Source organism: Rhyacophila brunnea, unplaced genomic scaffold (assembly GCF_057557595.1).
Source record: "Rhyacophila brunnea isolate RB1 unplaced genomic scaffold, BYU_Rbru_1.0 scaffold_18, whole genome shotgun sequence".
NCBI classification, from domain to species: domain Eukaryota; kingdom Metazoa; phylum Arthropoda; class Insecta; order Trichoptera; family Rhyacophilidae; genus Rhyacophila; species Rhyacophila brunnea.
The window spans coordinates 26,539,575-26,567,198 of record NW_028232837.1 but is presented as its reverse complement, the minus strand read 5'-3'; the positions used below and the strand labels follow the sequence as shown (position 1 = coordinate 26,567,198).

The 27,624-nt window shown below is 34.5% G+C and overlaps 1 protein-coding gene across 1 annotated transcript; it reads left to right on the top strand.

Annotated features, from left to right (window-relative positions):
* The first annotated feature begins 1,042 nt into the window (after window positions 1–1,042).
* Window positions 1,043–26,033, top strand: LOC147073397 (synaptic vesicle glycoprotein 2B-like). The gene is made up of 11 exons (XM_085945482.1): window positions 1,043–1,382; window positions 5,060–5,269; window positions 6,172–6,334; window positions 8,207–8,385; window positions 9,293–9,477; window positions 9,675–9,892; window positions 12,870–13,020; window positions 18,050–18,164; window positions 23,278–23,437; window positions 23,896–24,023; window positions 25,784–26,033. Exons 1-11 carry the CDS (start codon window positions 1,298–1,300, stop codon window positions 25,840–25,842), a joined length of 1,653 nt encoding a protein of 550 aa, XP_085801608.1. The 5' UTR covers window positions 1,043–1,297; the 3' UTR covers window positions 25,843–26,033.
* The last annotated feature ends 1,591 nt before the right edge of the window (window positions 26,034–27,624 follow it).

The following is a 27,624-nucleotide window of genomic DNA, read 5'->3' as shown; positions in this document are numbered from 1 at the left end:
GTATATTATATGAAAATATCAATATTATTTAAGCGTGAATTAAGCTCACCTGTGCACCGATATATCCAATAATTATCATACACCACGGTACTGCAGTACCGTTTTTAAAAGAATATGCTCGAATGTTCGCAGGGGGGTGCGGGGAGCGGAGCACGCAGCTGGGAGCTTGATCGGTAGTGCAGGCCCGACAGTGTATCACCGTATCTGCATTTGTACGTGAGCCCGCGCGCGTGCGGAGTAAAGAAATATAACTTTAATGATTTATTAATGTTAAAGTTAATTTCTGCAACCAATTTATGCAAAGTTCTTTATTTTAATTATTTATTAATACAATTAATTATTTACATTTAATTTTCATGTTAATAGTAAAATATAATCGAAAAAAACATTTTTTTTATTTTTAATCCATCTCAGCACCCCCAGACATCTTATCCACGAGCCACCACTGGATACATTGTTACTTTTACTAGGCACACTGGCACATGGAATTTATGGCTTGTATTTTATCAATGACAGTAATGCCCACGGTGGCTGCGCGGCTTAAGCGTTGGACTATAACGCCGTGGGTCCCAGGTTCAAATCCTGGGTTTGGCAAGTACACATTGTTTTTGTGTGAGTCAGGGTATGGACCTAATAGGTTGAGCAAGTGGCTGACATCCATTTCTCGTAAAAAACAAAATCTGACAATACAAACATCTACTCTGTGGAGGTCCATATGATCCTATTAGGAGGCCTTCAAATCTCTAAACACGTCACTACATACGTAGTGTCTTCATGAAATATGCACTTACTTTTAGTTGACAGCAATTGTCAATGATGCCTTGTTCGTGGCAAAATTAATAATCTAATATTGTTATTTATTAAATTTGCAATAAAAATACTATATTACTTATGTGAAACCATTTCTTATGCACCGTGTCTTTTCACTCTTATTTACACATAAATTTTCCTCTAAATAAGATAACAGGTGTCTAATATACATAACATAATATTGAGATTGAAATATAATACCCATGATGAAGAGTAAACAACGAAAGACATCAATGGACCAGATGATATCCGTGATAACTGTATTGTGTAAAAAGATTTCCTTTGACACATACCTACTTCATCATAGTTACATAATTAAGTCTCTATTAGTGCGATGATATACGTTAAAAAATATTACTATACTGTTTCAAAAATATATATCATTGTGACGTTAGATAGTAATATTTATATAAAACAAAAAAAAATCACAGTTTAATTAGGAAATTGTTGCACTGAAAAAAGTTAAATTATTTTATATTTTTAAAGCATGAAGTTCAATACAAATTTTTTTCATGATGTTTCCGAGAGCGAGCAGAAAGTTATTGGTATTAAAAGCGATAAATCTAACCGAGGTAAGTGTTTGTGTTAAGTATCCTGCAGTGGTGAAGACTCCATACTAGGCGATTATTTAAAGCCTGCCTTCTTAAGAAAAATATTTTTTAATTGCATATTGACATATTTATATACTTAATCACTTCATTATTTTATGTTACATAAATGAGGAATGTATTACAGTATTACACAGTTTACAAAACAACTGCAAAGGTATTAAAAAATATACCACAGCGCGCCGTAAATAAATAATAAACGCCGCGACGTCTCGACGTAAATAAATCTCCGATTATGTGTGAAATAATTCTGAAATTTTTTCGTATGGACTTTACGTCTCGTAACCTCAGCAAGTCTGCTGATTTGTACGAAATAAGGTAAGCTCCTATCGCAGAGCCTAAAACATTCGCGCATAATAATGTTGTCACGACTGCGCACTTTGTCCAAAATCATTAATAATTAGATAATTAAAAAAATAGTTTCAACTGCGTTTAATCGAATATTAATAAATACGAGGGTGGGTCAATAATTCCTTAGAAAAAAGCATTAAAACAGTTTTTATTTTTGTATTTTTTTTTTATTTCTCAACATAATCTCCTTGGAGCTCAATACACTTGGTTAGACGTTTCTCAATTTTTTTTAAACCGTCAGAAAAATAAGTTTTCGGAAGGTCCTCAAAATAAGCATTTGTCCGATCGATGACTTCTTCATTTGAAAAAAAACGTTGTCCACTTAGCCATTTTTTTAAGTTTGGGAAAAGGAAAAAGTCACTGGGGGCTAAATCTGGCGAATACGGTGGGTGGTCGACCAATTCGAACTTCAATTCTTCAATTTTAGCCATTGATCGTAAACATGTGTGAACACGGGCATTGTCCTGATGAAAGAGGATTTTTTTCCTGTTTAAATGAGGCCGTTTTTCTTCAATTTTGTTTTTTAGCTGGTCCAATAAAGATGCATAATAATCCCCTGTTATTGTTTTTCCTTTTTCCAAATAGTCAACGAAAATAATTTCACGTGCATCCCAAAATACAGTAGCCATAACCTTACCAGCTGATTTTACGGTTTTCGCCTTCTTTGGACATGGTTTGCCTTCGCAATCCACTGCTTTGACTGTTCTTTCGTCTCGGGAGTATAGTGGTGTATCCATGTTTCATCTACAGTCACAAAGCGACGAAAAAATTCATCCGGATTGCGTTGCATGAGCGACAACAGGGCTTTAGAGGCCACCACCCTATTGCGTTTATTGTCGACTGTGAGCAAACGCGGCACCCATCTTGCAGAAATATTTTTCATGCCCAATTTGTCATGTAAAATAAAAATGACGCTACCTTTTGAGATCCGTGTAACCTCAATTATCTCACTCAACTTTAATCTTCGGTCACTTAACACCATATCGTGGATTTTATTGATCATTTCTGGTGTAGTCACCTATACAGGACGTCCTGAGCGTGGTTCATCCTTTGTTGATGTACGACCACGTTTAAATTCATTTAACCAGTTATAAATAGTTGCAAGTGAAGGAGCAGATATGCCGTGAACTAAATCCAACTCATTTTTTATTTCGTTTGCTGTTAACCCTTTTATATTAAAATGTTTAATAACAGCTCTAAACTCAATTTTCTCCATTTTCCATTTTTCCATTTTCCATTTTTTTTAAATGTACGAGAAACACACAACAACCCGACCAATATGATTGAAACTTCGCAGCATACTGAATCGGTAGTGCCGCTGCATGAAAACAAACCGCTTACAGTACTAGTCGCGCCACCTGTCGGCTTTTCTAAGGACTTATTGACCCACCCTCGTAAGTAAGTATAGATTGTTTTTATAAATAAAAATAAATTTTATCTAATGATTTTTGATGGGTATACATGTTTTGAAAAATACGTAATTTAAATAAATTGCTCATTTTTATGTCGTCAATGAGTTTTTGAAGTTTCATTGAATTAGTGTGTCGTTGTCATTTACTAGTGTGTACCTATTCATTAGTAGTAAATATCGTACTATTCTCGTAAGTATACCTGACAAGTGTGCTCTTTTTACCAGATCTCCACAGCCTACCTCTTTCCAAAAGTCACCCTTCGCCACTGGTATCCTGTGTTAATCATTCTACAAAGAAAATATAAATCTATCTTAAAGGCGTTAAAGAAAATTTTCTTCTAAAGAGACAGCCTAAATATATTACGAAAGTCTAACTTAAAAACAATTGATTAAATTAGCTGCAAGTGATTCCAAATTATAGCCAACATCACACTTTTGTGTAACGAGATTTATTTACCAGCAGGTCTATTCTTAACGGTTATCACTTTAGCACATTTCCATTATTTTCATTGGTCAAAATTAGCACGGAAGGCATTCTATAAACAAAACAGTTATCGGCCGCTATCTCTAATTCATAATACGGCAAAAATTTAGGTTGGTAGACATGTCGGTCAAATTCGGATATGTTCGTACTGTCGAACCCAAGTGGATAAGACCGAACACAAGCGGATAAAGCCGAATCAGCGACATCTATTCGGTAATTAGCCGAACACAAGAATTTTGTATTGACACGTCAGAAATATCAACATAACATACAATTTTATTAGTTATGTCATTGCGATTATAGCAAAATAGTCGGATCTTGCGTCTCAGTACTCGATATGTAAAATTGACATACTCTGTCTCGTTCTCAAAGTTAGCACAGCCAAGCGAGGGGCTGTTAAAAGATATCACCTTTTGACAGTTCAGATAGTTAACTTTTTTATATAATTAACCTCCAGAATACGTTGTATACAGAATAATTATTGTACGTAAAACATTTCACTGTGACACAGTTTGCCGTGATCTTTCTTATCGGAAAGAGATGACCGTATACTATACGGTCTCCAATTTTATTAGATTTAATATGAACATTGATTCAATTTTCATAGCTGATTTTGGCAAAATTCATGAATTCAAGAATGAAATACTAACCTAACAAATGATCCAGTATATCGGCTATTTTCAAAATTTATTTGCCGCTGGCTTCCTGTAAACGTAAACCGACAAGAATCGTGTTTTATTTAGACATGAATTTTATCTCAGTACTATACGAACGACACAAAGAGATTGGACAGTGTTTAATATATTATGTTATGACCATATATTTCAGATACAATATTTCACGGTGAAGTGTGATACGGCGAACTATATACATACAAATTTCCAGACACACTATAATATTATGCATTTTGTCGTTTGTTTGAATCCTGCAAACATTGCTGTCAAATTTTTTAATGTTGTTTGAATAGTCCACATTTATTCAAAACAACATTGCTCAAGAGCGATGAAATGTTTGTAAAGAGTGTTTATACAATGTTTATTTGTCAGTATGGACTAGGCTTGTCTTCATACAGATGTTACATTATATCGTCACTGTTCTGGCAGAAGACACTAATTCGAAAAAATGACATATTGAATTAGTTATACCAAAATGTTCCTTATATCAAACTTTACCGCCTGGAAACCTTCTTAATAAATAAACAGTCTTTATTTTAAAGTCATCCTTTTTACGATTACTTAATAAACTCACATGATACTCAAAACTAGTATTCTCCAGTTAGTGTGTTCTGCCAGAACAGAGACGATATATTGTTATTCATTTTTAAGCACGATTAATTTACTGAAATCATGTTTTAAAATATTTTATGGAATTGCTAAATAAATATTTTTTAAATAGAACTCCCGAGTGGTCCGGTGGAATATGAAGATGCCATTACAGCAGTAGGCTTTGGAAGGTTCAACATGATGCTAATGGTCCTCACCTTGACATCGTGTTTTGCCTGCATGTCCAATACCACTACCAACTCTTTTGTATCGCCCAGCGCAGAATGTGACTTGGAACTAAGCCTTATAAACAAAGGGGTCCTCAATGTTATCACTCATGCAGGTTTATATGAATAATATTACATAATTACAAATGTGCATAACTTTCAAATTGAAATAGAGAAGTGTCTATCTGTGTTCTAGCGTATGGACACCACATAGCATCTCCAACAATCTTTGTCGTTCGCCAGTCTTCTGGCATTTTCTAAATGCATGATAAAACCAACTAATTTTTGACAACTTAAAATAAAATAAGGGTTCTCTAGAATAATTGATTTGAATCAGTTATAACATGTATTCAGATGTAATATCATATTACTGTCTTTAAACGTGTTGAGTAAAAATCTAAAATTATGAATTTGGAGTACACTTGTAAGCTAAGACTGAATAATTTGTAAACTTTGTAGGAAAGATATCATTTTGATGCCATTTTTTTCATCCTAGAAATCAACATTTTCATGATTGCATGAAATATTAATTGTAAATGTATAAATTGAGAATACGGTCACATGAAATGTCTTTTGGAAAAGCACTTTTCAAAATATTATCTTGTCTATGGTAAGAAAAAGTGGGGCAACTCCGTTGGGGAGGCCATGACTCAAGTATTTTTTATGACTAAGAATGTCTCAGTAGCAGTTACCCAAGACTTAGGTCATAATGCACAAGTGTATTATAACCCTTTACATTACATAATGAATCCCAATATTATTATCATGTCGCCATGGTCGAATTACTGCTGGATGAAAGCTGTCCCATAAATCCTTTTACTCTTCTCGGTCCTTAGTTCATCTCTACTCATTGAATTTGACGAGTTTGATGATTCAGTGCGTTTTAGGGCAGCCCGGCATATTAAATGATTGCTTTTGTTCACTCGCAGAGCAACATTCCTTCCTCTTGCCTTTTTATTAGTTTGGCAACATCCAGCTTATCTAAGTTTCGATTCTAATTCAATTGTAATGATTCCAGGTATGATAGCATCCGCTTTCCTTGTTGGATATTTGGCAGACACTTTGGGGCGGAAAAAGATTCTCGTATGTGGTTTCCTGCTGGATGGGATTATAAACATTACCTCATCGTTCAGTCATAATTTTTGGATGCTGGCAACTTTGAAGTTTTGTGCTGGATTCATGTGAGCATTCAAATTTGAAATAAAAACAGATTCTGGTTGACGACACTAAATCCATCGCATTTAATTTTTTGTCTGTAATGTCATGTAACGGAATATCTATTATCTGGGTTTAATTAATACTAACTTGTTTCTGTTGAATAGCCGTTAGTAGAGAAGACTTACTAACCTTAAAAGAATATTTAATATTATAATACCCAATTATCACATTTGTGCAGATTAATTAGTTTCTATAATATATATTTTTTAAATCACCGGGATACTGGCAATATCTTTAGTTTGGTATACAATATATTATAAGAAAAAACGAGAATACATTTATATGGAAATCGACAACATCATCAAGAGCAGTGTGCAGCAAATTGTTGTTCAGACATAAAACACAAACTTTGCTTTAGTTTTAGATATCACTAAAATCAACTTAAATTATTGTTCAGATTTTTATGTGAAAAGACTTTTTCGACCATGTCAGTAATAAAAACTAAATAGAGAAACCGAATGGATGTCAATGCAGCACTTCGTATCTCCGAAACAAGATTGAAGCTATCAACCATGTTTATCAACTATTCTAGCAAAGATTCAGCAGCACATTTCACACTATTATTAGCAATTTATTTAACGATTGATTTCTGATTATTTCTGTTTACAATAAAATTTTCATCGTAGGTACTAACACCAAATTTGCAAATAAAAATGGCTCCAAATCAATATCAAAAATCTTATCTAAAAGTGTAATATTCAATCCCGCCAATTTACCAGCCCTGCCTGCAAATAAATATTTCAAATACTTTGCAAAAGCAATTGCATGCTGTCGTAGAGTCCCTTCAACAAATAAATATACCTGCGCGTCTATTCTATACACGGCCTCTACGGCAGCTATCTAGGGAGGCTTGTATCGAAATATTAGCACTTATTGTAACAGGTACAATAAATTAGTTGTAATTGTTACAATAAGTGCTATGTTTTAACAGTACCTCTCTTGGCTGTGTTAACTTTAGAGCGAGATAGAAAGTTTTGATTGTTTAGACGGCTAACTTATTGTAACAATTATAATACCTCAATATATAAATATGATAAAGTGATAATATTTATCACTTTAGCGGTCGATAAGTATAGAATAGCTGATCGCCTTTGGGGTAGCAAATATCCGACCTTGAAGACAGAGACAAGCAAATTCACAGTTAGTTTGCCGAGACGCGACGGATCCTAGAATTTTAGCTCTACCTTTAGATGAAAGATTGCCCCCTCAATAGGATGGATTCGGCCAATAGCTTGGCTCACTTTATAAATTTAATGTGCTCATAATGTTATAGTATTAATAAGCCTTTAATGATAATTTTTTGTAATAATAAACCCAATCTGTGCAGATTTAAATTCCAAGTTCTGTTTTAACGTTTATTGAAAAATAGCCATGTGTTCCAAGGTTAGCAAATCTCTCTCTCTCACACAAACAACAGAAATGAAGACTCCAACTCTTCAAATCTTCATCATCCACCTTTTCCGGAGTATCAGTATCTATTTTATGTATTCACAATCAGACTGTTGTATTTCTGGTAAATGTAAATGATAAATAATAGTTTTTTATTTTGTGTCAGTGGTCCGCGAAATGTTTCTTCTATTTTCACTGGCTGCAGCAGTAAAAAGGTTGGGAAACACTACTAGAGGACAATTCTCAAAGTAGTTCACTACCGCATAACTCTATTATAATCGAACATTTGACGGCTAACTATGGGAAATGAAATAATTTGGAATTTACGTTAATATAACTTAGTAGGTACTATGGTTAATAAATTCTTCAAGTTTTAAGCTAAACCTAATTTATGGATAGTTCTAATTTTGATCCTATGCAACTAATAATTTTTTTTCTTCTTCTAGAATTGGTGGTCCAAGCACAGTTCTTTTGACATGTCTGGCGGAGTTCCATTCATCCTCTGTAAGACCAAAGATGATCATGTTTAGTGGAATATGCTTTTCATTAGCATCATTAACAATTCCTTTAGTGGCACTCCTTATTTTGTCAAACCCGTTGGACTTTGTCATTTCATCGAATTATGGTAGGACTTAACATCTCGTTAATCTGAACATATTATTATTGAATCATTAATAAACATCATTTACTTTAATCAACTCAACTTTTTCTATTGTTTCAACAACTCTCTTTTGTTTGACTATGAGAATCCAGTTTTATGGTCAAATGCCGAGATGTCATAATGTTAAGCGTTGTTTAAAACCATTTAAATATGACTATACATTTGGCCCACGTGTAGAAATAAAAACTATGCTTGCACCAAAGATTTTGAAGAATTTTTTCTTCGTTTAAGACGCAGTCTAAGTATATAAAAGTGACGCTGGTAAAAAGGTTACAAGACTAATGATGACATTAGCTGCAAGTTATTTTGCATTACATGTTCATTTGTAGCAAATATTGCACTTTTGTACTCGCAGACTAAGTATTATTATTTAGATTGATAATCACAAAAAATTACAAATAAACTCGGTGCTTTGCGCCTGAGCCTGCTCTGCCCTCCTGGGCCCCTCAGATTATGGTTACTTAAACCCTGACGGCTAAAATTATTAAACATGGAACATGCTTTGCCTACGGATTCTCTGAATACTGGTTGTCCAAATTCGAAAAAAAATAAAATAAATTGCGGGGTGCGGGTTTACACATCATTCCTGAAGCATTCGCGGCCGACCGGAGTATCTAGCGGCTGCGCTACTTTTGTGACTTTATTTTTCGTTACGCCTGTGCGATTTTTTGTAATGAATCCGCCCGTAAGGTCAAGACAAAAGCATGTATCCATACTAACAGTACCTATGTTATGTTATAATATAAATATTATAACCAAATGTCAAAACAGACCGCCATCTTGTTTATAGAATTAACATAAATAAATTTTTTGTGCCAATAACATTATAAGTTTGTATTAATGTCATAACTGGATAATTTTATTTTTGTAGTATTCCATGCTTGGCAGAGCTTCATTGCTCTGTGCAGCTTACCTTCCATATTGGCCGGTCTTCTCTCCATGCTACTGCCAGAAAGTCCAAGATTTTTGGCATCAAGAGGACGAACCGATGAAGCCTTGGCAGTATTAAGACGTATCTACGAAATAAACACTGGTTTACCTCAAGATACTTTTCCGGTAATAAAACTTAATGTATTAAGATACTATATATAGAAGATAGTCTATGCTTGGAAGACCTTTACTGGTGTAAAGGTGTCGGGAATTATCTGTAAATGCCATATTATGAAAAGATAATTAAATTTTTTTACTTAATTAGAACATGTACAAGGTAAGTTATTTTTAAAACTGAGTTTAATGTTTTATTAATATTTTAGGTGAAAGCGTTAACAATTGTCTGTCCGCCATCTTTGGATGATGCAATAAAATTAAATGAAGATAAAGATTGTGCAGCGGATGTCGAACGCAGACCTGTAAAAGAGGTACCCCTGTCTGCGTTGAAAGGCGGATTCAAACAACTGCGACCACTATTTTTCATGCCTCACCTGTCAAATGTAATTCTTGTATTAAGTATACAATTCGGCACACTATTGGGGTATGTGAGAAAAATACATCTATTTTGTCATAATAATCATCAGCTCAGGTCTGTTTTAAGTCCTCCCCAAGATTTTTTTCACTCTTTTCGATCAAGCCGATAGCCTTGTGATCGATTAACGTCTCTTATGTACTACTTTATGACGGTAGCTTTGCAGAGGTTATTCTCTTGCCGAGCGACGTTATATCCCCTTTACAAGTGCATGGATTTACTGCTGACAGTACGTATTATAGCGGCCATAACAAGAAGATGCACGTATAAACATGTATTGTCTGACAACAAGAAATCGTCGATAATAGGAAATCGCTGTAGTCGTATGTATAAGACTTCTAGAGACGTACCTCTCATGGTGGCGACGCGTACTAGAGGCGTGTTTAAATAATGTTTCGGCTCTTCTTTTAGACGCTACTCTTTTTCTTCTTCGCAATAAACCAAAAGGTTACTAATAATAATTCTAACATCACTCCTGAACGCTTTAGACATAGTTTTATTATGAAAAGCTACAAATTATGTAAATTGACAGATCCGTACAGCACGGGAGCATAAAATGAAATGATAAATTTGGTGGCATTCCTCGTTTGAAAACGGATGTTCGATTAGCTGCACTGGCGGGAGTTGTTAGTTCACAGTTTTAACAGGTGGACAAGAAGTTCTTGTTCGACAGTATTATCGTGCAAGTTGTAAGATTGCATGCAGAAATATATCAAAAAAGTTCAGAAGCTTCTGAATTTTCACGCGATAGTTAGAACTTGCATGATGACAGTAGAACGATAGTGATGAACCTGCCGCAAAAAATACAAACTACACCACGCAGCGCATTTTTGAGATTTACCAATTTTCACAAACAGTCAAATAGCACTATACAATGACAACAACGCGTCTCGCTTACGCTTGAAGAATGAGACTGTCGAGACACACAGTACTATTACGTGTAAACAGTTATTATCGCGATAGTTGAATTTACACACTATTGGTGCCAGTAAATTCATGCTTGTGTACAGGCGCTATTATTGACATTTTAGTAAATTTACACAATTATTTATGGGTACTTAATCCTGTTTGTTTCCTTTCTCACTGTTTTATTTGTCATGCTCTACGTTAGACATGCATCATTCATGTACGGCTGACTTGGAACATGTGAGTCAGAGGCTGCCCATAACTCAGTTGTACACCATGACTGACTCATGACGTCATCAATGGTGTAGTGGAAGCGGAGTGCGCTGGGCGGCAACCAGGGCCTTTTTTATTCGGCACTTCTTCAAACAGTTCTCATCAATATAGTGTTACGGATATTAATTATTTTGAATGGATGGAGCGGATGTAAATATTTAGAGAGTAAACTGGGCATAATAACGCGAGGAAAATAATTAGTCATTTCAATTCCGAAGTGATTTTTTGAGTGAATATTTTTCTTCAGTTGTGTGTACATGACAACTGCTATACGTTGCGAGTCAGGTATTTGGGGCATGGATAGTTTTAACATGGGTGAAGTGTCCCATACGTGCATCAACACGGCAGAGAGAAGTACAGAATATAATAATATATTATGATCGTTGTCATTGTCATTGTGTTACTAAAGTTTCTACTTTACCATAACAAAAAATGTGGTTTAGAAAAAGTGGGGGGTGAAAGAGGTTAATAAGGATTAAAAAATGGCACTACACCGTTGGACGTCAAAGTTAAATAGCTACATTTCTATCCAGCCAATCTTATTTTTGAACGTTCTGAAGACAGGAGAGAGTCGAAGGGCTCTCGTGAAGGCGTTGGAGGAAAAATTTTGTTCTTCGTGACATATGAATGACCTAATCAATCAGAATGATACATGGAAATATTATGTAATGGGTGTAAAGACTTTCACAATTAAGTGACTCATTTCCCATGATTATCTTGCATCTTTCCTTACATGTATATATTACTTTTATCATGTATTAAAAAATCTATACCTATAATGGAGCCCACATGCCACGCTTTACAGCAAATGGTGACATACCAATTTTTTACCTACCATCTTCTTCTTCTCTTTCTTGCCGATGTCCGCTCGTAGATTGGAACATAAGGACACCATGCGGTGCCTCCAAGAATCCATTTCGCTTGCCACGGTCATGCCAGCATACCATAATGGTATTTAGCAATCTTCCAAGATGCCGGAATCCGGTTGGATTGAACCCTCTAGAACAGTGGGTCTCATGTGCGGCCACCAGAGGATTTTGCTGTGGCCACCAGCGCTTTACAGAATAATATTTCAAAAATTTACTTATAAAATTGGTTGAATACATAATATGACTTGTCTTAAATTTCTTTCCACGCTCAAATGATCCATAATGTGTTCTTGTGATGAGATCATGTGTGAAATAGTCCGTAGGTACATCAATTTTTCCTACTACTGTATACTGTGAAAGATCATTCAGTGTAATGCACTTCATAAAAAATAATTAATATTGAAGCCAGTTGACAGATGTAAACTTAGAAGCAGCCATGCAGCTCGCATTGAAAAAAAGGAGTATTGAGGAATTTCCATTTGCATTATTTTTAAATAAATAGATATGTACTAAAATGTTTTTTATTTAATGGACTTTTCTATAAATAAATAGATCCATTTTTTTAGTAAATAAAATTCAATCACAACAAAAGTGAAATTTGGTGCGGCCACCAGACGTTTCCATAGAACTGTCAATGTCAATTGTGCGGCCACAGTTAAATTTTACGTGGGAACCACTACTTTAGAAGTATTCGTAGCACATGTTGTTAGCACGTTGCCTTTTCACTTTCAAAGTAACGAGAGGCTGCATAGTCCACGTTTTATCTCCTTATCTTACCCTCTACATCTTGACGTCTCTCAAAAACACCATTTTCTCTCTACCCTGATAAGACAACAGTGACAGTTGTTATCAAATTTATTATTATACAAACAATTTTATTGATATGCGAAATGCGACAAGTTGGAATAAATAACGTAAGACTAATTTTTATTTTTTAGGTGTAATACATTGAGGTTATGGCTTCCACAACTATTTAAAATGATGAGTGAACACACGGACACCGACTCATCTCTATGCGAAATGATTTCTTTGAAAAATACAACAAGTATCATTCACGCTATGCTTCCTGAGTCTGGTGCCTGCGAACCGGTACGTGAATATCTTAAATGATGCACATTTATCATTCCTCTTGTCTGCTCATCTATTCACCTTCTTTTGGTCCTAGATCAATCTTATTCAGTGACGTCCCTAGATAAAATGCCACCCCTAGGCTGCGCCATAATGCCGCCTCATTTGTATATACATTATTTTTATCATCCTTTCATGAACCCAATATCTAAGAAATGTGTTGTATGGATACATTACTAACGAAATACCTATCAGACAAATTATTCGCAAATCTGCACGTGTCGTTTCTGGTCATTAAGGAGTCGTCGAAGAGCAACGGAAGTAAACTAGATATCGCCAGCCCGACAAAACCAGTGTGCTGATTTATTAATGGAAAGATATGTTCGTTATTACTAAGTTTTGGTAGCTATATATATATATTCTAAATGATTCTACCCGATTTGCTGCCTTTAGAGTAACTGCCGCCCCCAAGCGACGCTCAATCTGCCTACCCCCATGGGACGTCACTGATCTTATTGAACTTATAAATGTGGCGGTCAGAGCAGAATTGGCACTCACAAAAATGTCTAAATGGAGTTAACCATTGGAAGATGTTTCCAGAGGTAATAGAGAACCACTTCCAATGGTTAACTCAGTTTAGACATTTTTGTGGGTTACGCCACTTCTGCTCTGACCGCCTAAAATATGAGTCTTGTTTTCGGGTGACTTTTCCCACTGTTACAATAAGCAAGACATACTTACCAGAAATCACAAGTATGTGTAAGAAGTTGAATTAAAACAGGTAAATGTGGTTGAAAAATGAACTCTATTGACATTGAAATAAGGATGCATATTGCAAATCGACGTTCACGTCTTTGACATATTCTGATAACATGTCTAATTTAATATTGACATTTTGTATGCAAGGAGTCCTAGTATAAGTCAATGGGAATCAGGGCAACATTGATAGTTTGTTATTATTACATCGTTGTAGGTCAATCGACGGTGATCTGACAATAGTATCTATCTCCAGTTTTGGCGAATTCTGGGTTATTGGTGAATTTTGTACAAAATTTGGCGACAGATCGAATGGAAATATTATTGTTCTATGAAAAAAATCCTAAAGTGTTCAAATTTGACGCGGAAAATAGTGTCTATCTGCATCGACTCATTTATGAGGTCGAAGAAGTGTCTAGAAACTAAAAAGAAATACTATCTACATGATTTCTTTTATTATATAAAATAATACTGATACCGACAAAAACAGTTTTTTGAACCCCCTGAAAAATTGACTATAATATGTCAGATAACTACTATTGTCAGATCACCGTCGTTAAGTTATAATTATAAAGAATCAAAATAATTATGTTCATGGTCTTAAAACTTCAAAACGGCAAATTTTTGTTTTACACATTGATATTGCTTTGAATACATCAAGTGCGTTTGATATAATGTTGAAATGTCAAAACTGGCATCCATGCAATTAACAACTACCTACCCATTTTTATTGTCATAAATACATTACCCATATACAACATTAGAGCATTTTAATATTGGACACCGATATAATTAGGCTTACCATCCATCCTGGTTTCACACATTGGTTCCGGCGTTGCGGCTGGTTTGGCATTTTGTCCCGGGTGTTATTCCACGTATGAATGATTGTCAATAATAAAATGTCATGATTGACTGTAGACAGAAGACGCATTTTATAAGTTATACTGACGACACTTGAAATAGAAAAGAAGTAAAACTAGCGCCTGTTGTTGTTCCATACTTTTTACTATTGTAACAATTGGTGACAATTGTAATACGAATTGTGGATGGGCAAAATAACGGTTACAGCCGACTCAAACAAGAACTAATATCTTCAGCATTAGATGTGGCCTGAACAAAAACGATGCATAAGTGTGAGTGAGAAAGTATTTGGCACCCTTATAATCTCTGCGACACGCGCTAGAGTAAGATAAAAGGTTTACAGATGTGTGCTGTTGTGTCGCCGCCAAATCTTAGTTTGTTGCTTAACTAAGCGTCGATAACCTGCGAGTGCGTGTTGCTAAAATTGATATTTTTTGTGTTAAACATAAAGTCAGTGGTAAATATTTTTAGTTAATTAAGTAGAAAAGATGGTTCTGTGTGTTGTATTAAAATGTGGTAGCCGTACTGATAAGCAAGAAGATGGTATTACGTTTCATAGTAAGTTGATACATGTTCGTGATAATTTATTTGTATTGATACCGCCAAAACCATGGCATCCTCAGAGGATCCAAGGCCATGAGGCCTGAATCATCATTGGGCTGATTCATGCAAACATGAACAGATCGACTGCGAGGCAAATTTCTAGCCCGTAAGCAAATAGTAATTATTAATATCATTTTTTTAATATTATTACCTACATTAGCCTTCATCCAATTTTGACCAATAGGTATTAAATTCGTACACTTACCTACATAAATATTGAAAGCAAAGTTCCCAGCCATACAATGTACCTAGCACCTAGAATATCTGATTTGAGATTACTTTAAAAAAAATATGTATTTGTACCTAGTTCAAATATTTCAAAATATGTACCTACCTAGCAAAGAAATACAGCCTTTTCAAAGCAGGTACCTAAAAAAGGTCTAGCTGACTATTTTTCTGTGGTGAGCGAAATTCTCAGAAATAAGCCAGGTACATAATATGCAGAGTGTTTTTGTCATTTTTCAGTGACAGAATTTAGAGGTTTTATTTTATTCTTGCCTAGAGTTGACCTGCTCTCCAAAAAGGGATTCATTCGGTTTTTGGTCTCTCAGGACGCCGGCCGCGCTCGCCGGCGTCCGCCGCCATTTTAAATTTATTTATTTTTTTTAAAATATTTTTGTTAAATATTTGTACGCTGTACTTTACTGTATTTATATTCCGAACAATAAACGCCCTGTTTTCGCCTGTACTTCCGCGTTGTCAATCAACATAAACATGTCCCCGAAAGAAGAAGCAGACGATACCACCGTGACTTGACATGACATGCCATCAACAGGGGGGCCCAGCGCTAATACCTACCCCCCCCCCCTTTCGGAGGTGACAATGGCGCCCCACGTTGGGCGCCAAATGTCACCTCCGAAAGGGGGGGGGTGTAGGATGAGCATGCGCTGGACCCCCCTGATGATGATGTAATGTCAGTCACGGTGGTATCGTCTGCTTCTTCTTTCGGGGACATGTTTATGTTGATTGACAACGTGGAAGTACAGGCGAAAACAGGGCGTTTATTGTTCGGAATATAAATACAGTAAAGTACAGCGTACAAATATTTAACAAAAATATTTTTAAAAAAAATAAATAAATTTAAAATGGCGGCGGACGCCGGCGAGCGCGGCCGGCGTCCTGAGAGACCAAAAACCGAATGAATCCCTTTTTGGAGAGCAGGTCAACTCTAGGCAAGAATAAAATAAAACCTCTAAATTCTGTCACTGAAAAATGACAAAAACACTGCATATTATGTACCTGGCTTATTTCTGAGAATTTCGCTCACCACAGAAAAATAGTCAGCTAGACCTTTTTTAGGTACCTGCTTTGAAAAGGCTGTATTTCTTTGCTAGGTAGGTACATATTTTGAAATATTTGAACTAGGTACAAATATATATTTTTTTTAAAGTAATCTCAAATCAGATATTCTAGGTGCTAGGTACATTGTATGGCTGGGAACTTTGCTTCCAATATTGGTCAAAATTGGATGAAATGTAGGTAATAAATAATATTAAAAAAATGATATTAATATTACTATTTGCTTACGGGCTAGAAATTTGCCTCGCAGTCGATCTGTTCATGTTTGCATGAATCAGCCCAATGATGATTCAGGCCTCGTGGCCTTGGATCCTCTGAGGATGCCATGGTTTAGGCGGTATCAGTATGTTATTATATATTTTAATATCAGTGACCTAGTGTTTCTTTAAAATAACTTAAATTATGGATATCTTTACCTAATGGTTGCATTTTGACTGCATAAAAATACTATATAACGTAAAAAAATAGAAAATTATATTTTAATTCTGAGCTCTAGTGCGAGCACTTTGGGCGAGCACTAGCGAAATGGTCTATGGTCTCGAATATTTGTGTATGAATGCGTTCGCTCGCCCACAAACCAAATGCACGGTACGCAGCTTCATTTAGCAATGCAATGGGTGGCGTCTAGATGTATCTATAGCCCAAGGATGTGGCGCACACATTCTGCACAATATACTTCAATCTGCTGTGAATGGTCTGGCAATCGAAATTAAAGCTCTTGTTGTGAAAGTATACAAATATGTTCATGTTCATATCATATGCTGCAGAACTTCTGCATTCTTCTTTTATACATACTTTATACATAAAACAATTTTTGGTGGTTAAATTTGCTTCTTTGACCAATCTCCCGTTTTTGTCCCGGTTTAGAGTTTCATAATTATTATGGTAAGCCTAGATATAATACACATTTTGTTCCATATTAACTTGTCTGGCATTTGTGTGACATAATATTTTACTTATTTTTATTTCAATCCTGTCAATAATAATATACGTATTTTTTTTGTATTTGTGTAAACCAGGGGTCGTCAACCTTTTTACACCTACCGCCTACTTTTGTATCTCTGTTAGTAGTAAAATTTTCTAACCACCCACCGGTTCCACAGTAATGGTGATTTATAAAGTAGGGAAGTAACTTCACTTTATAAAATGTATAAAGGAGAGTTACCGCAAGTTAAAGCATATAATAATAATTACTTACCAAATACTTTATGTCAGACTTTTGCTAAGTTTCGCAGAATAATTCTTTATAAAACAACTTACTGTAGTTAAATCTATCTTTTTATTTATACTTTGCATACATATTATAAGCATGAAGTCTGATGAAATTAGATTTAATTTACTTATTAATGAGATCCTGCGAAACTAAATACTGGATATCTGTGTAAAATGTTTTTAAAACCCCTACCGCCCACCATGAAAGCTGGAACACCCACTAGTGGGCGGTAGGGACTAGGTTGACTAGCCCTGGTGTAAACTGTAAAGCTTTATAGCATTGGTGCAAAATAGATTGATAAAATTCAAACTTTTTCAGACTCCAATCAAGGCAGAGATGTACTTAAACTCGGCAATCGTAGCAGGGGTGCACGTGGGTTTCAGTTTTTTTGCCAGTCTAATGATTGGGATTCTCGGAAATAGAATACTACTGCGTAAGTACCTATTAATTAATGTGTAGAGTAGCTACATTTAGTCGTGGCATTTGCAAGGTCGTTTTTCAGTGGATGACTGAACGTGGGGAAAAAACTCAAATCATATTATTCAAGAAACCTTGCAAATGTCATAACTAAATGTAACTACTCTACAATACTTTTATTGGCAGTGACGGAGATGACACTAAACATTATTTCTTTTTTCTTTTGATCATGTCCGATCCTAATAATAAAATAATTATAATTTGAAAAACTAAAGATATCTTTGAATAGTATGAAATTATTGGTCTGTAATTGTAATTAATATTTGTATGAAAATAACTAGCGACGTTCTTTGTAAAAATAAGAATTAGGTACACTACAAGAATACACAAATATTATTTTGAAACAAACTGAACGTATTCAGCGCAGCTTGGAATCTTGTGAAAGATCTTTGGCCACATCTGCAAGGATGGCAACCAATGATATCGCTACGATTGAACCCTCCCTTAAAAAAGTAACGTTATTCTAAAATATTAATTTAGAGATAATAGTGCTTAAACATGACACGTCAGTTCGAAAATCATGTGATATAATGTGTTCTGCATCACCATACTATTAGCGGAATCTGTTGCCGTGATTAAATAAAGAATTTGATTGGTATGTTGACAGTTCGTCGCTATAGGATTTGTTTCCCGAATATCCATTATTGTCGAAATCGACATTTTAATGCAGTTAAATTTCTTTTATCGAACTCTACCGAAATCGTTTATAAAAACAATATATTTTTATCTAGGAACAGAGATATTTTTTTGAAAAACCCGAATACGCCATGTTAAGTTACAATTACTCCGTGTTGTTCTCCCGAATGTCCAACTATTCGTACCTGAATATCCAAGTTAATTTCGGTCGAAATAAATCTCTGGCTGAGTCTTTATTTCCCGAATATGACTTTTAGCCAATCAAACCGCGCTGACGCCGTGCATCTCGCTCCCACATTCACGCTGTCCAGCTCTAAAACAATCACGCCCACTTTCATATTTTTCGGCCGTCCGGAATGCTCTTTCAAATTTCGTCTTATTGATATTGTTTTTAAAGTTACTATTGTTTTAATAGTGAATTCATCAAATTTGAAGAGATCATTATAGCTGATACATCACCAGTTCGCCCTGAACTTATAGTAAAGTTATAGAAGTGAGTATTTTAACCTAAATAACTGCATTTTGTTTTGATAAATGACACAAAATCCCAACGGTTATATGAATTCTACAGTGTGACCCGGCAACTACTATGACGTAAAAAATAATTATTATTTCAAATTTAAAATAAACATTGTTTGTCTTTATTTTACTTTTAATCTAGGTATTTCTATGAAAATAAAGGCGATGCTATTATTTATTTTTGAATGCGCTGATAGTTAATTTAATTTAATATGTATGTTAGTAACTATTTATTTGGTAAATATTATATACTTAGGATATTGGTACCTACCTAATATTAGCAGCCAATGGTAATTAATTTATAGATGCCAATATTTTGTATTGTCATTCCAATAGTTAATATATAATATTTATTTGGTGGTTTGTAATAAGTTTAATTGTTAATTATAGAAATATATGGATATAATAATATACAGATATATATACATAGTTTTTTTTTTTTTGGAAATATAAAATTGTTAGCAAGTACGAATAAGTACCATCATAAAATATTGGAGAAATCCGTGACGTCGGTTAGTAATTGAAGTAGTAGATACCTACTTTTATTTAATAAACCAAAACCGATCGCCGATAGTCGCTTGATTTTGAAGAATACTGATGAGCAGGTATTAAAAGGCCAATAGTTAAAGTTTGTCGTCATAAGTATGTCACCTCGTAGCATAGTGGATAATTTGTGGACTGGGTCGTAAACCCAGGAGATGCAGGGACGATTCCTGCCGGGTGTCTTACTTTTTTCAAAAAGATTTTTTCTATTGGTTATAATATATTTTCTCAGAAGTGATTTTAAAAATTATGTATGTTCAATAATTAGAATGGTACATTCTTAAATCTTGTGAATTATTCGTTGAATAAAAAAAAAAGATTATTAAAAACTATTTAATTACTTATTATGAAAAAAACCGAAAAAAGCGAATGCCGCATGTTATTATTACCTACGAACTTGGGTTATTACGATCATTAGGTATTTAAATAGTAAAAGTAATCATTAACAATTATCGTGTAAATAAATATAACATTTGAGGTGCGTACTTTTTGACCACTCAGTAATCCGTGGGCCGTGCAGCAATACGCTACGGTCTTAAGTCCCGAACGTCCTTGCTTTGTCCCGAATATCCATTATTCTGAGAGAGAGCTAAAAATTTCCCGAATATCCACAACGAGTACTTGTAAATAAAACGCATTTTCTGTGCATTTACTGATTTATACCAGTATATTATTCTTGGAATTTATTCTTAGATAATGTTGCAATCATACAGTGTAAAAAAAATGATTGATACATCTACTGATATTTCATAATACGACAATGAAATTTGTTTTTCGTCTCCTGAAAAATTGACATTTGGTCTATTCGGGAAACAAATCCTATAGCGACGAGTTGTAGTTCATTGAATTAACATTATCGCGATACTACTCTTTTTCTGGAGAAGGGCTCAATTTATAAACTCTTATATCAACATCATCACAATGATTATGAGCTCGTCGAGAGAGTAGTGAGAGTAAAGTATGGTAAATCATAGCCAATTTTAATACTGAGCAGTCTACTTGAAATTAGGTATAAATGGCATCCAGGAAGGCTTGTAAGTGCTGGGAGGGATAAACTGGAGAAGAAGAGTGAGAGACCAAGCAGAATTAAGGACTTCTCATTTTCTGCTACCAGAATTTCGAAAGTTTTATTGCTTTACTAAAAATTAAAGATGGCTTCCTGAAATATATAATATCTAATATATAAAAATTAATATTTGTGTGTTTGTTTGTTCGTATTGAATGCGCAGCCATACCGTTCATCCGATTGCGATAAAACTTTGTAAACTTATTGCTTGCACTTGCGCGAAGAGTATAGGCGATACTCATATATAAAAATGAATGTCTGTCTGTCTGTATGTCTGTCTGTCTGTGTGTCTGTCCCGTATGCGTTCCTATACCATTCATGCGATTGCGATGAAATTTTGGTAAGTGGTTGTATGCACACCCATAAAGGTTTCTGAATTAGAAAAATCATCATCTTCTTCTTCTTCTATTCTATATTTTTCTATTCGTATGGTTCCTATACCATTCATCCGATTGCAATGAAATTTTGGTAAGTGGTTGTATGCACACCCATGAAGGTTTCTGAATTAGAAAAATCATCATTTTCTTCTTCTTCTTCATTCTATCTTCTTTTATTCGTATGGTTCCTATACCATTTATCCGATTGCGATGAAACCTTCGTCAGTTGTTGTGTTAACACCCGCAAAGGTTTCTTAAATAGTACAACCATCTTCTTCTTCTTCTTCTTCTTCTACTTCATTCTATCTTCTTTTATTCGTATGGTCCCTATACCATTCATCCGATTGCAATGAAACCTTCGTCAGTTTTTGTGGTAACACCTGCAATGGTTTTTGAATTAGTACAACCATCTTCTTTTTCTTCTTCTTCTTCTATTCTATATTTTTCTATTCGTATGCGTTCCTATTCCATTCATCCGATTGCAATAAAATTTTCGTCAGTAATTGTGCCAACACCTGCGAAGATTTCTGAATTAGTACAACCATCTTCTTCTTCTTCTTCTTCTGCTTCATTCTATCTTCTTTTATTCGTATGGTCCCTATACCATTCATCCGATTGCGATGAAACCTTCCTCAGTTGTTGTGGTAACACCCGCAATGGTTTTTGAATTAGTACAACTATCTTCTTCTTCTTCTTCTTCTATTCTATATTCTTCTATTCGTATGCGTTTCTATTCCATTCATCCGATTGCAATAAAAATTTCGTCAGTAATTGTGCCAACACCCGCGAAGGTTTCTGAATTAGTACAACCATCTTCATCTTCTATTCTATCTTCTTCTATTCGTATGCGTTCCTATACCATTCCTCCGATTGCAATGAAACTTTGGTGAGTTGTCGTGCGCACGCCTGCAAAGGTTTCTGAATTAGTACAACCATCATCTTCTTCTTCTATTCGAATGTGTACCTACACCATTCATCCGATTGCAATGAAACTTTGGTGAGTTGTCGTGCGCATGCCCACGAAGATTTCTGAATTAGAAAATCATCTTCTACTTCTATTCGTATGCGTTCCTATACCATTCATCCGATTGCAATGACATTTTGATCAAGTGTTGTGCCCTTGCCCGCAAAGGTTTCCGAATTAGTACAATCATCTTTTTCTTCTTCTATTTGTATGCGTTCTTATGCCATTCATCCGATTGTGATGAAATTTTGACCAGTTGTTGTGCGCACGCCCGCAAAGGTTTCTGAATTAGTACAACCATCTTTTTCTTCTTCTATTTGTATGCGTTCTTATGCCATTCATCCGATTGTGATGAAATTTTGACCAGTTGTTGTGCGCACGCCCGCGAAGGTTTTTGAATTAGTACAACCATCTTCTTCTTCTTCTATTCGTATGCGTTCCTATACCATTTATCCGATTGCAATGAAACTTTGGTGAGTTGTCATGCGCATGCCCACAAAGATTTCTGAATTAGAAAATCTTCTTCTTCTACTATTCGTATGCGTTCCTATACCATTCATCCGATTGCGATGAAACTTTTGGCAGTTGTTGTGCGCACACCTGCGAAGGTTTCTAAATTATTATTATTATATAAAATACAAAGTTTGTTGTTTGTTTGTTCCATCTAATTTTGTTTTTTTTTTTACAACATATTAATAACATTAATAACGTTTTCATATTTTGGATTCGATTTTAATTTAGTGTTCTTATGTTTGACCTTTACTCCTATTAGAATTATTTTCATATTGCCATATTGTATTACACAGATATTTTAATATTAAAAAAATAATTACCTTTTATTATTTTTCAAATATCTAAGATAAATATAGCCACGAAGCGACCCTGTGCGAAGCCGGGTACTTCAGCTAGTATTATATAATTTAGACTTCTTTATAATGTTGTCATTTGTTTGAACACTGATTAGGAGTAACCCTGTTGTTGGCGGGTATCTGCACGTTGGGTCTATACTGGTGCGATGGAGCCAACCAGGCCCGGATGGTGGCGGCGGTTGCTGTATCATTCAGTGCCATCAGCAGCAACACTGTGTTGAGTGTTGTCGTTGACCTCTTCCCAACTGCACTCAGGTAACAAATTGTATACCTACCATTGATATTACCTATTGTACTAAATATGTAGTAACCAAATAGGCAATAACACTGAATAAGAATGATGTAACAGAATTGTATCCCAATTTGACCAAATTATGTGTTAATGGTTAAGCAACGATTTCCAAACTGGGAGGCAGTATTGCAAAGGCAGGCGCGAAAAGTTTAACACAAAATAGTGTAGCCACAGGTTTGCAGTTTGCAAATGCGTAGTTAATAAAAAGGCCGCTAGGTATAAACTACATAAAAAATAAAAGGTTGTTTGCAAACCTGTCTGAAGATATGGAGACTAATTTTATAATACCTCACTTCTATACTATTGTGAAGCGCGCTGGCTATCTCGTGAAAAAATGAAATAAAAGGGTTATCGATAACTAAATGTAGACAGTTTGTTAGATTAATTTATTGTAATAAACCATTATCATACTTATTTATAGATCAATGGCAGTGTCAATCACAATGATGGTTGGCAGAATTGGGTCCATAATAGGAAACGTTGCGTTCCCGGCTCTCTTGGCATCAGGATGCCTTTCACCGTTTGTGACTATGGGGGTCATCCTTGGATGTAAGTAGGAACACGTTTATTTCTATGCATTCAATTATCACAATATATAGAAACATTGTTTGACAAATTATTGTTAGAAACTTAAGTTTCTGTGGCGCCGTCTTGTGACATAAAACAGAATTTATTCCAGTTGTCCTACAGAAATCTGTTTTATCTTTGCATATAATGGTAGTGCAATCAATGGGCATCAATGGGTATCTAGCCACAGACTACAAACCATACAATTTTATATTGTAAACTGATAATTTATGTAGAACTAAAAACATTAAAAAGAAATATAAATATTTTTATAATTAATTGTGACACATTTGAGAAAACTTATTAAACTACATTTTATTTGAATAATTAAGTTGTCAGCTATCACTCAGATGTTACTGATAAATTCATCTTCAGAAAGCCAATAAGATAATCGATTTAAAGCCTGCAACAGCTATCAATTGAAATATCTATAATATTGTTGAATTTAAAAAAAAGTTTTTAAAACCATAATAATGAATTTCTACTGTATATAGACCAATTCAATTAATAAAAATAACAATAAAATAATATGTGATTATAGGTACCACATAGGTACTCACATGGCCATTTTTGTCATCCAATGGTATCTTGAATGTTTCATAAGAAAGGTATGGTCCCACATATCGATTTAAGTTGAACCAATGGCGGCGTCAAATGAATTTGTTAGTTCTGATATTTGAAAATATTTGTTTAAAATCATAAAAACGTTATTTATAAACTAAAACAGTGTCAAACAATTTGTGCAAGTCGAGACAAAATTGATATGTTGATGCAAGTTGTTATCACCTTGGTTACCAGGTGTCTAGGCAACCGGTTAATTCGAATATTGAACGACTAAAAGTAGAAATTACCTCAACGTTTTTTAATTCAACTTGTAAGATGACAACTTTGTTGAAATGCTATCAATTGATTTTTAACTGTCATTCAACACAGAATGTAACATGTAAAATATGTTATGTTGTGAACGTCTTGAATTACTATTTTATTAATATACACAATATTTATATTTTATACACCTAAATAAATAAAAGTTTTTTGTTTTTGTCAATGTTTCTCTAAATTCAAATTTTTTTTTTTTCATTTCAATGTTTTTAGAATCTAAATTAGTGCTGAAAGTCTGGAAGTCACATATTCAATATTTTGCAGGAGAGCAGTTTTAACATAGTTCATCTAATCTAGTTAAAATACTTACTCGCGTTCGGACTAAAACTCCGTATGTTGTACTTCCACACTTTTGCAATTAATCTTTTTGTGAAAGTCTGGAAGTCACATATTCAATATTTTGCAGGAGAGTAGTTTTAACATAGTTCATCTAATCTAGTTAAAATACTTACTCGCGTTCGGACTAAAACTCCGTATGTTGTACTTCTACACTTTTGCAATTAATCTTTTTGCTATAGCTTAAACCAAAAATGACTTAAATTGGAAATCCACTGTTTCACCTCTAAAGTATAATAATTGAACTAATGTCGTTTTAGAAGTAAGTATTTTGAAAACCATGTGAGATTGGACGTCCAAATTTTCAACATAAAGAGAACGATGAGAAGACATTATAAAAATGTGACTTCCATACTTTTAGCTCTAATATACATAGATAAGCATTGACAATACTTTAAAATGTAAATTATCAGTAAAATATATTAAATTTCATGCTTCGTATTCTGCCGCTAGATGCCCGTAGTGGCCGTAGTAGCACTGTACTCCCCTTTAATACCTTTATTACAGTAATTATTTTTTCACAGGTGGTGCACTTTTAGCCCTGTTGATACCAGTTCCAAAGAAAATTGTTTCACAGAGTTAACAGATCAACCTATTAATTCATCATTAGAACATTTATCTCCCAATTCATGTTTATAGTTTAGCTACATTACATGCAGTTAATTAAGGAATGATTTTTTATATGATGAAGTTTTTTTGTAATATTTGTATTATTTTATACTTACTATTTGAGATACCTAAGTACCTAAATGAAATAAATTATTTTTTTATGTCAAACTGTTTTTCATTCTAGCAATTAAATTAAAACAAATAATAAACTTATAATTGATCCAAAAAAAATACCCAGGACCCAAATTAAGTAAAATTTTATGATTAAGGTGAAGTTTAGGGCCACTAGCGACATATGCTGACGAATTTACGAAATATGCAGTTAGAACAGGGACCGCTTTACCTTAAGGGTTCGTAGGGACCATCCCCACATTCAAATCATGTCAAAAATACACGTTCAATATTATTATTAGATATAATATACCTACTTTATTACATGATTAAAATTAAAAATCTCGTTCTACAAAGGATGCGAATGCATTAGCGTTAGTATACGCATACCTACCGGGAGCGATTCAAATAACCCCAAGGTGAATAAACAAGCTCGCTGTATGTCGTTGTTCAAAACCGATAATGGTAAGTCTATAATAATTATTTTATTCATTAAGTTTTTTAAACACGCTTTTTAGGTGTGATTAAGTGACGACTCAGATAATCATATTATTTATTCTGAAAAATTACTCATTTAAGTTAAATAAAATCATTTTAGTAAAAGTAGCTTGGTACATAATGTATAATAATTATGAGGAAGTAGGTAGGTATGTATATTTAATAATTAATGGCTGAACCCCACCACCTAGAAAGTCGTCGAGCCGCCACTGAGTTAGAAGTGTTTTAACCAGGGAACTCAGAAATAATGGGAACTGAAATACTTAACGGTTAGGGAATCCAATCCCGGAATCCCGGACAATTTTCGATACATATAAATCCCGGGATTATAGTCCGACAACATAACACTAAACCTTTTGATGTACACCTACTATATGCGCACAAAAGTACGCGTGCTTCTGCGCAGGTCCGTTTTTAAGTTGTTTAGCTATAGTAAACATAATCCCGAAACCTTTTTTAATCAATCACAAACAATTAGCATGTGTACAAAAAATGGCCCTCACAAAGGGGGGGCTGACAGGGCTTCAGCCTGGGGGCCCGGGGTTAGGGGGTCCGGTGTGGCGGCTCGACCAGTTGTGAGATAAACACACACCAGAAATTTGTTATATTACAAAGAATTATGTTTTGAATTCAAAAATAAACTTAATTTAAAAACTTTGGTATTGTTACAATTATTATACCTACTCGATTAGATATAAATAAAAAGGATCTGATGTTAAACACGTATTGCGCGTCTGACCAGAGGGCTGACTTGTTCAAATCCTGCTTGTTGAGTAAAATTAAAATAGCGTTGTTTCAATTAACAGGTTGAAGTTGGATACCTACGTCGCCACGACTTGGCATGTCCTAAAGGTGTCAAGTGAATAGCTACCAACCAATCCGCGTAAAAAATCTGTTTGAAGTCCTACAGTGCGATTTATATTTTGGCCGATACGTAATAGAGGCTACTAGGAGAATAATTAAAGGTCGCGAATACCCAAATATTATATCCATCGATTCCTGCTTCACTACAGTGTTGATGACGTCATGTTCGGCCAAAACATCAAATTAAGACTGTAACTCCATACTATGATGAATGATATTCTGTTGAAAATCATGACATATTTTGGTAAATATTTTATTTGATACAGGTAAATTACAGGTGGTT